At 44.0% G+C, this 11,157-nt stretch overlaps 1 protein-coding gene across 1 annotated transcript; it reads left to right on the top strand.

Moving 5' to 3' along the window:
* The first annotated feature begins 471 nt into the window (after positions 1-471).
* On the top strand, positions 472-10,910 carry nfil3-5 (nuclear factor, interleukin 3 regulated, member 5). Its single transcript, XM_044189850.1, has 2 exons — positions 472-917; positions 6,861-10,910. The coding sequence occupies exon 2, from the start codon at positions 7,399-7,401 to the stop codon at positions 9,265-9,267; it is 1,869 nt and encodes a 622-aa protein (XP_044045785.1). The 5' UTR covers positions 472-917; positions 6,861-7,398; the 3' UTR covers positions 9,268-10,910.
* Positions 10,911-11,157: the final 247 nt, after the last annotated feature.

Genomic DNA, 11,157 nt, shown 5'->3' on the forward strand with positions numbered 1-11,157 from the left:
AGGCACAGCCTTATAACTCATTTACATTGATTTCAGTGGCAGCATCAAAACGACGCATCACAAAATGAAATAAAGGTCAAGAGAAGGTGGATTATTGCTTGAACTTTCATACAGAAATCATTAGATTTTGCGCTATATAGTAGCCTATAGCCTATATAGTAGGCTACAGTATTTTGAAACACCATCAGTGAGTTCAAGTCTGGCAAGCAGTGGTGGAAGAAGCATTAAGATCTTTTACGGAATTCGTTTTATCTTTGCTTCAACAACTGCAAAGTATCAACAGGAAAACACTGGCTATATAATAATGAGTAATGAGAGCATATGTAACAGTGACTGTACACTTGCACAGTTGAAGGGCATGCTGTTACATGATATTATTGGACCTCTGGGTAACATCGTGTCTGTGTAAACCTATAGTGTAAACGCATTCATGCCCTTGTTATAAACTTAACCACTCCCGTGAAGGAGATGTCATTACATCGTGGGGGAGAGATGGAGATAGAGATGGAGGGGTGGGGAGGTGAGAGAAAATAGAGGGGCTAATAGCACACACAGAGAGACACTCTCGCGCGGAGGGATAGAGGACAAAAACGTGACGAGGCAGCCTAAGAGCTGTTATGCAACCGCTGACCTACTAACACATATTTCTAGAAAGGGAGCCGGAGAAACTGGAGCAAAGTGTCCGGCAACGCGCAACACACAGGCAGCCCGAGCCAAAAGACAGAAACAGCATCCACCCGACCTACTGACTCAACCACTACTGGCCCGAGCAGCGACAGGAACAGGAGAGGGAAACTTTTCGTTTTGGGGTGGTTTCTTCTAAAAGAACAAGGAGAGGAGGAAACGGGAGCGAGACAGCTTTTGTGTCGGGGAAGCTTGAATCTTTTCCCCCCCCCCCTCCACCAGGACATGGAAAGGTATGTTATGACTGAGCGGAAGGCTGCTTTTCGGCTTTTGTCTTTGTCTATTTGTATCTCTATATGCTCTTTATTCGGTGTGGTTTATTATATAGCTGTGTGTGAGTGTGTGTGTTGAGATGGGGACATGATGCTTATGGCCGGTTATTGTCCACATGGCGACTCTCGGCTCTGCCGGCAGATCCGCGCGTCCGTGACTTTGAGACGTTTGCGGCTGTTTTGTCACATTAAACACGGTACTCGCGAGACTAATAGGCGACTGCGTTGTCGTATGCTGCGTTTTTTCGCTTTGTTATTGACACGAAACATGTAACCGGACTGGGAAAACGTGGTTGGGCCATATCCCACGTTATGTGCTCAATGTCAAGGCGAGGTTATTTCCCTCATGGTGGTGTTTTCCAGGGAATGGGGGCAGCTGCTGTGCTCGGTCTGTGTTGTCTGGTTAATGCAGACACATAATGCACTATATTAGCTCATGCACGTGGCATGCTGCTTGTTTGTACGTGTATGTTGTTTTTACGTAGGTCACAAGATCACTTTAGTTGCGTAGATATTAATTCATCCCTTTGGCTGTTCAGCTGATGCAAACATTAGACTGGATTAAAGCATGGCATCTTTTAGGATACCAATTCATACAAAGGGTATTGCTAATGCCACATTTTCAATTAAGGTAGGCTAATTGAGAGTGGAGGTTAAAGGAAACATGATTATATGCAAAAATGTCTAACAATGGTTTTAGGAAAAATAGCCTGGGTTAATATTATATTTAAAAAAATGATGATATGATTATATGCAAAAATGTCTAACAATGGTTTTAGGAAAAATAGCCTGGGTTAATATTATATTTAAAAAATGATGGGAGTATTACAGAGATACAAAAGGGAAAAAAACAAACACGTACTTCAACAGTAATCTAATAAAAATCTTTTTTTTCATGCTTATGTTTCTATAAATCTTCATTTTCTCCAGATGTGCAGAGCATTTGCTTCTGTTTCTAGGTTACATCACAAACACATTTATAGATGTTCAAGTTCAAAGGAGAAAACAGTCACAAAATCTCTGATTTTCATTCAAAGTGAGTCACAGGGTAATTCTTTTTTTCTCATAAGGTGTGTTAAGTAAAGCACAGAGCATTGCTTTGAGGGAGTTGGAGGGTATGACATAACCAGCACACAGCAGGGAGAAGCAATAAACAGCAGCTCTCTCCTGGGACAGAGAGGCCTGTAATTGATTCCCGTTCACACCCTGAGCTTTCTTCCCATCATTCATACCCAGATTAACGCCAGATCCTTATTTCTTCAGCGGATAGATATTTAGCAAGTCTGAATGGGTGGAAATTTTCGAATTAGTATTTTAGAAATGCTTTCATTAATGATGTAACACAGCTGCTCAATGTCTGTGAGCTATTTTTAACTAGTCTTTCTCCTCCAAGAGAGAACATGGAACAGACAAAAAGCTAAAGTGAGGTTGAACCAGTTCTAACATTCTTTTTTGTTTGGTACAAAACTCGACTCCCAAGATTCCTGTGAGGTCCTGGCATGACTTTGTTGTGAAATTAGTATAACAAGTGAACATCGAGGATGTGATGCAATGCATGGAAACCCCTGTCTGGCAAAAGCAGGCAGAGTTCTGGTGAGCTATTAGTCCGCCTGCTGCCAGCTGGTCTGGTTTCAGAGCCGTCTGCATTGCTCCTTCCCAGCCGGTTCTCTGAATATAGGTCAGACCTGTATCTGGGTGAGGAGACACATGAGGTATACAGGACGAGCTGTGGACTACTTTGACCACTCTGCCTGTTGCTCTGAGGAATATGAGACCACAGATTCATGCAGACTTTAGCAACTACAACTACTTGTCCCAGTGTTCCTACTTTAGTGTCTATTAATTCATTTTGTTAATTTGGTTTTTTCTCTTGATGATTTTACTTTGTGAATCTGCTGAAAGTAACTAAAACTTGTAAGTAAAGATGCGAATATTGTAGTTGCAGGAAATCAGATTGAACTTAAAAAGATATAGGTCACATGTCACCAATTGACTAAGTGAGGTTCAAAACACTAAACAGAATATTATGCAAATGTAAAAGCATTTACATATTTGTCAATTTCATAATAAGGTCATGGTTATTCATTTGGAAGCAAATATGTGATTTGCTCTTCAAATTTGTAACCTCTCAAATTTTGTATTTATGTGTAAGATTAAGTATTCTGTCACTAATCATTAGTACGGGTAGCAGTGTTTTTAGTCACATGTTACATAGAGGAAGTGTTAAATAGCACTCAGCCATAGGTCTCACTAACTGACCTGGAATGTCTGGATTCCTGTCTCCTAGTTTTGTTTCTTGACACAAAGCCGTGGGTTAAAATGGAGGCTCCTAGCTGGGGCCCCCTCCACGTGTGTGGTGTTGGATCACTTAAAATATGGAGGAGGGGAAGAGGATGCCATGCGTTTTACTCACACTTGCCTCATAGGAGATCAGAGGTGAAGCATTCCTCCCTGAGCGGCAAGTGCCTGGGAACTACTTCAGAGCTGTGTTTTCCACAGCCAAAAGCACCGAAAACAAACTGCTTCCAGTAGCTGCAGTGAATCATTCTTTATTAATGGGAAATTAGCCCCTGCACAAAGAGCCAGTTGCACAATGTACCATGTCCAGTATCTCTTTTTTTTTTTACTTTAGTCTTGGCTTTTAATTCAGAGCACAACATGCACAGAGAGGATAGTGAAAGAGGAGATTGCAGGGCAGTCACAGTCAGTAACCTGTAGCTTCTGTTGCTATGTAATATGCATGTGTTACACAAGCTTTGCTCCGCAACAAGAGAAATTCAGAGCATGTACGTTACGAGCAACAACAGCAGCCCCTCCCCATGCAGTCCTGAGAGAGAGCCTGTTATGTGTGTATTTGGCTGCAGAGATGGGTGTGTGCTCTGACGTCAATGCCATCTCCCTATCTCACTATCATTTTTCATCTGCTACTGATGCATATTGTTATGTACTGCATAAGGCAGCGTTTTCTAGAGCGAACAGGAATTAATGTTGCATGAAAATCACGGGGGGGGCTTTCATAATCTGATTTTCAGGCAGATGACGTATTCAAGTTTGTCTCTTTATTCCTCCTGCTGCAGATTCTGTAAAATTGTTCTCATTTCCACCAACTGAATTCCTCTTGTCACCCCATTCCTCTGCTCCCCCCGCCCCCCCACCTCTTTCTGTCGCTCTATTTTTAGAGTGCACTCTAATACTCTCTTTCCCTCTACTCCCTCCCCTTGCAGTCCCACTGACCTATTTTATGGCGCACCGTCAAAGACAGGAGGAGTGTTTACTGCTTAGCGTCGTTTCTAGGTCAGTGGGACAGCACAGACGTATGCATGCTTCATTCCCCACCCGCCTTTGTTTCGTCGCCCCCCCCCCCCGTGCAAGTCTTTATGAAAATTATTCAGGGTTTGGGGGGGGGGGCAGGCTCACTGAGCCTAGCTTTACTCCAGTTCTTTGAGAAAAGGAGACAAACAAGAGACGGTAAAATCCTTGTTTTGGCACTGGAGGGAAAATTCAATTTGAAGAATAGCCTGCAGCATATCTAGACTTAGTCCCTGAGTTACAACATAACAGACATGGGTAAATAAATGGTTAATTATTCAGAGCAGTAGTCAAGCTGTTTCAAGGTCACAATGTGGGTTTTTTAAATGTGAGATTATGTAACAGGGTCATTGACTCTGGGGGAAGTAGCGAAGTACAGTAACCAGTCTGGAGAAGACTGAGATGAAATAGTTATGTGGCATTGACTCGGTGGTGCGAAGTAAGTGGTTTGTGATATGGGAACAATACACTACAGCATAGTGAAAGAGGGTCGATGTAAGTCAGTTTTGTTCAAGCACTTTTTTTCTAGTCTCTTTGGACTGTGAACATGTTTTTTGCCCTTTGCCATCACATTTTCAATAATGGGAACAGTTGGTGGAGCTTCTTTGTTCAGGTCTGCTTTCTCTGCTTGCGCCATGTCTGGTCTCATACTCAGGCACCATTATACAGAGAGAACATAAGACAAATATGGGAGCACAAACAGAGATTAGGAGCTGCGTGCTGTTTCTTCAGTGAAATTCCTCCCCATCTTTTCTTGTCTGACTTCACCTTTGCGTGCTAGAGTTTCTAAGTTTTAACTTAGAAGAACTCTCAAAATGAAACAGTTGTTACTGATAGGTTACTTTTGTAACCAACAGGACTGACAGCTGTAGCAGCTGCAACACAATCTGCTATAAGACACTTGAAACAAACTGATGTTTTTTGAGGTACAGAGTGAAAATGGTGCAGGAAATGTTCTGCAGGTATCCAGTCCTTACTGCTTCAATAACTCAAATTCCTAATATTACTCCTGTACCAATATGTTATTTGCATACTTGTGCTTGTTTGATTTCAATATTAAAGATTTGAAAGTCTGTATAAAAGTTGCTTGACAATTAAAAATGACTGGACTGTGGTTAGACTGGTAGTATTCAAGTTAAATTCCTTTAGACAACTTAGTGTCCACCAAACTGTAATTGTGCTTCACTGATTTCAATTTTCAATATTTGAAATTGGGTGCCCCGAAAAAATTGTGGAAACAGAGTAAAGACAACGCTAATAAAAGCAAGCAAGTGATGATAAAAGTTCATATTTGTACTACGCTGAACTCCAGTGTTGCGAATGAAAATCGACACCAGAGGAGTCATTGTTACCCACAGGCACAGTGACCTAGATTATTACATTCCTGTGTGTGTGTGTGTGTGTGTGTGTGTGTGTGTGTGTGTGTGTGTGTGTGTGTGTGTGTGTGTGTCATAAAAAGATGTTTTCATGTTTGTAATGGACTCTGGGGCTCAGTGTAATGATGTGTTATTAATTACTGCATATCAACTGTGTAACGCTGTGCAGTGAGAGAACCAGAGGAATCAGACCTAAAACGAGCAGATCTAGTTATTACATAACGCCAGACTGCCGTCAACATCCGTCCGTGCTGCATTCAGCATTATTGTTAACTTTTTGGCGCAAGACATGTTGGGTGGGCAAGGCTTCCTGTTGAGCTACGATGTTGACACCACATAAGGAAGTTCAGCAGCTTGTAGTGTTGTGTAATTTCAGACAGCGTGACGGCTACCAGAGAAACTGAGACATTTCCCACTGTTACAGAGATCTCCCCCTCCCCCATAGACACACAAATACTCACGCAGCCCAACACAGATGTGTGTCCACTCCCATGAGCCCATTTCAGCCACTCCTCAATGAGTTTGATGCACTATTTTCAATTTGGCCCGGTATTCATAACTCAGATTTTAGTCCCTTATGATGCATTTTAGAAAATAAAATGTAAAAGCAGAAATTACAGTTACACATAATTTGTTTCATCACACACCATACTATAATTACAGTAATATATCATAGAGTGTGATGATACATCAAATGTATCCCTGTCCATTCCCTGCCTGCCTCAGCTCTTTATCTGTCAGTATCTGCAGAGCTGGCACCAGGTCAGCCTTCCTCAGTCCTTGTTATGTGACTATGACAGTGTCCTGTCTTACACAAGAGCTCTGCAGTAGCAGCACCAGCAGCAGCAGCAGCAGCAGCACATACAGTGTGTTTAGTCCCTGCCACAGCCCCTGTACTCGTGGAGTGCTACTCAGACTTTGCATTCACCCTCCTTTCCTCTGTGAAGTCAAGGAAACAAAGACAAGAAAGACAAACATTGTTTAACTTTGGGGGTTATGGCATAGATTTTTGGCGCAGGTTGATTATGATAAACTGAGAGCCTCAGAGGTTACACTCAAGGGACCCACATTAAGCTTTGTACTATAGTTCAGAAATCTGATTTGACACGACTGAAATGTAAATAAATGCCACAATGAACTGCAGTGGTTTTACAGCTAGTCTAACACTCTCTCTCTCCCTCTCTACCCCTCCCTCTCTCTCCCTGTCTCCATAACCCAGTTAGTGGTCAGCAAACAGCAGCACTGAAGCTGGACCCTCAGGGAGCCCCGAAGTAGACGGACTGACCTACATCCCCTTTAAGACACCGAGAGAAGCAGTGCAGCGGCTTGACAGGCATCACAGCTCTGCTGAAGATTGAGGAAGACGCCGATAAACTCAAAATAACCTCTAGCGAGACTCCAGAGACTGCTTTGATTTGCCAAGACAGCTGGAAGACTACAAAATACAAACTTGTTTCTTTTTTTAGGTTCCTTGTTCAGAACACTAGTTCAATGTCTGAGGTTTTTGTGGAGTTCCACCTCTTTTTAATCTTCTTGGCTAATTTGGACACTTGAACGTTTTAATCTTGAAAAATAAGTAACTGAAATCAATGAGGCTATCCCTTCGAGGAGCACAAATACCTCATCAAGAAGTTTTTGCAGATCCTGCGACATAGGTCAAACTCCTTAGTGAGAAAACAGAAGGCTCATACAGATCTTTTCCCTTCCCCCCCTTTGCCCTTTGCTAGAGTTACACTCTAGCCCCCAGCTAAGAAAAAATGGAAAGTCTGAGTCTACACCTCCCATCCACCAGCAACAAAAATGCCATGGAGGTAGACACTTTTTCTTCCTACAGCGGGAGCCTCCCATCCCCTACTCCTGAAGGTGGAGCACGGATCAGCCGCCAGGCTAAAGGTAACAAGCCTAATATGTCCGGCCGTCGCAAGCGAGAGTTTATTTCTGATGAGAAGAAAGATGCTTCTTATTGGGAAAAACGGAGGAAGAACAATGAAGCAGCCAAGCGCTCAAGGGAAAAGCGTCGCCTCAATGACATGGTGCTAGAGAATCGGGTCATGGCGTTGAACGAGGAGAACGTTCGTCTAAAAACAGAGCTCCTTCAGCTCAAGTTGCGCTTTGGCCTCATCAGCACAGCCTCCTACATGGAGAAAAGTCAGCAGATCTCTAACAGTGCTGCTGGTGGCAACAATAGTAGCAATGGGAGCAGCACCAATGGCACCCCAAATAGTAACGCCTACCTCTCAAGCAGCGGCTACTCCAGTGCATCCCAGGTGATGCTGAATTCTGACTCATCTGAAACTGAACAGTCGAGCCGTGGCGAGCGCCACACCACGCTCCACAATTACTCTCCCCGAGGCTCCATCTCTGACATGTCTGACGGCTCCTCCAGAGACAGCCCAGAACCCATGGGCTACAACATAAAGAAGGAGCCCTCAAGTATGGAGATGGCCAGACTAGAAAGCAACGGGATTCCCAGTGGGATCACTAATGGGATGCCCAATGGTATGCCAAATGGGGCTTACCATGGCAACCTCACTGCTCTGGTTTCTCCTCACCAGCAGAACACCCCATTGGCCGAAAGTGCCATGGACTACCAGCACCACCAACAACAGCAGCAATGCCACATGGAGGCCTCCAGCCCCGCTCCTCAGGCCACCTCTGCACAGAGGAGTGTCATCTTGTACCGCTCCAGCAGTGGCTGCTACCCCATGGAGAGCCAGAGGCCAGAGGACCATCAGTCCCAGCAGAGCAGACCTCTGCAGCATGGCCAGCACACCTCGACCTCCAAGTTCTCTGACTGCTCAGTGACCATCACAGAGGTTGCTGAGAAGCTAGAGAGGACAAAGACCTTGGACTCGCCACAGTATGAATATACTAATGGTCATGCTGAATCGGCAGAGGAGCTGCAGCAAAGGTACAATCCCAACGCCCAACAACAGCATGGGCACTACAGCTACCAGGGTCAGGAGAGCAGTCTTCAGCATGCGGAAAGCCACCAGAACCCCTTTGCCCCTGATCTGATCCATAACACTGAGGAGGGCAAGTCCTCCTTCCCACAGCACAACGGCTACCTCAACACACTGGATGAAGAGCCCCCGGTGCTCACCTACGAGGGAGGTCCCCGGGCCGATGGTTTTTACCAAGAGAACTCCTCCGCTAAAGACACCTCATCCAGTGATGGGGACCTTCGTAGCTCTGACAAGGAGGGCTCCACAGATGACGAGTCCCCCTCCTCGTCCTCCTCAGACATCAGCAGCTACCACCAGAAGGTGGTGGGAGCTGCCGGTTCGCATGGCGAATGCCAAACCGAGGTCAAAGCCACTGCCCTACCCCACAAGCTCCGCCTCAAGTACAGAGCTCTGTCCAATGGAGCAGCAGGAGCGCAGCTGGAGGGACCGGTCAACACCTCCATGTCCCCCTCTCCCAATTTGCCTCAGCACCCTTACTTAGCTCTACCCAGCAACCCTCACAGCGCCCAGGCCAACGGGGAGATCAAAGAGTTGGAGAACGAACTTGAGTATGCGGAAGAGGTCAAGCCTCAGGTGAATGAGAGGGTGGAGGCTAAAAAGGAGGGAGGAAAAAAGGGATCTAGCAGCAGCAGGGGTGGGCGCAATAAGAGGCGAGATTAAGGACAAATATGAACAGCGCGAGTATTAAAAACAGACATTTCCTGTCACCTTTTTGTCGTCTACAGCAGACAGACAACTACAACTATGACTGACTCACAGCGGCACCTTACAAGACAGAGAAGAAGCCAGTGATTTGTGTGAGGTGTAGTTAGGATGTGATTTCACCATCAAGTTTCACTGTGTCACCTGTTCCCCTTCCCTTTACTCTCTCCTACCTCCCACCTATCCCTCCAATTAAAATAAAAGGTCACTTAACGAGGGAGGGGACAGAATGAAGCTCTCCAGAGCTGGAGTCTGGGATATTTCCCTTGTGGAAAATTCAAACATTATTCAATTATTCATCATTGTAAACTGCCTTGGTGGCTGGCCAGCATTTATTGTGGCATTGTGGGAACATTCCTTTGACCAAAGAATATACATCTTAACTTTAGCGTCTCCCTTTTTGGCAAAGAGTTACATTCTTCCTCCTTCTGAACACATCTGTACCATTTGATCCTTCACCCTCTGCACACAAGTCCCCTTCACTTCTGAAGCACTTAGATTGTATATTACTGTGACATAAATTTGCATATATGGAATATATATTTTAAGAAGAAAAATGTGGCAAAAACAACGAAAAATAAAGCAGTGGGATGCGGAAGTCGTAGACTTAAAAATGATCAGTTTGTTCTTGTTGAGACACCTTGTACAGTCCCCCTTTGTCTAAAAAATGCCTCAAAGATTTTCTTTTAAGTAAAAGTATGAGCCACAACTTGTAAAAAAAAAAAAAAAAAAAAAAAAAGAGACCCCGAAAAGTACACTTTTTTTCAGATTTATGGATCTGATCAGGGGCCTCATTCAGGTGTTCTGAGCTCTTCGACACTCAAAGCTGTCAAAACAGTCAAGGCCAGTTATCTGCATATCAGTCAAGGCTATGCAGTCACACATTGCTGTTGGCAAAACCTGACAAGCACAAGGCAAGCCTCGTTTGCCAGCCGTTCAACAAAAATCAATACATCTTCATTTCCAGACAAAAATTGTCTGTCAAATAAATGAAGTGGCTCTCCAGTCGCAAAACCAGCAAAGCTGCTCTCTTTTCATAAGGTGCCTCTTTATTGTGTTGTCCCTTGTCCCCACTTTGGCCAATGTCTTAACGACCTCACTCACCTCTGCACTGAGTTGTTTTAGCTATAGTCGATCATACAGTCTGTACAAGTTTAACTGTTTCACTTCCTGGTGCCTGCCTCTGGCCACTATGTATAAATGTAAAGTTGTCTCTCTATCTCTTGTATACTGCTGTCATTATTTTATTATTATTTTATTAATATTGTTATTTTCTATTATATTCGGTCATTATTTTGGCTATTATGTGTATTTTTCTGTTATCCTGTTGTGTCATTTTGCTCTATGCTCTTCCTGGTTGTGCTGTGTATTTACCCATGATGCCCCTTGCCCCAGTTACCATTTGTACTCTGTGTTACCGTATAACCTTTGTTGTTTGCCGAAAGGCTTTCCGAAAATGGAAAAAAAAAATTAATAAGGCTTGTCCAGAAGTTATTATGTATTGCTATACTTCATGTGGATATGCAAAATGGTTTCAAAAACACTCATTTTTGATTGCGAAAGACTCAAAATTGGGAAAAAATAAAAGGTTGTTGAATTTATGTACGTCTCTCTCGAACGTTTTGAGTTGCTCGTATGAAATGCATGGTGAAAGTGACACAAGCACACACACATCCAGATCATCCTTTTTCTAGCAGAAGACCAACAGCTCACAGACAGAAACATCCCAGTCTGCCAGTACAGCTCAGTAGAGTCGACACAGCAGGAAAAACTTCACTGGTTCACTACGTCATCACTTAATGCCGCCTACTGGCAGAGATTCACTGAAATGAAACGAATCAGAAGGGA

Source organism: Siniperca chuatsi, linkage group LG3 (genome assembly GCF_020085105.1).
Source record: "Siniperca chuatsi isolate FFG_IHB_CAS linkage group LG3, ASM2008510v1, whole genome shotgun sequence".
NCBI lineage: Eukaryota > Metazoa > Chordata > Actinopteri > Centrarchiformes > Sinipercidae > Siniperca > Siniperca chuatsi.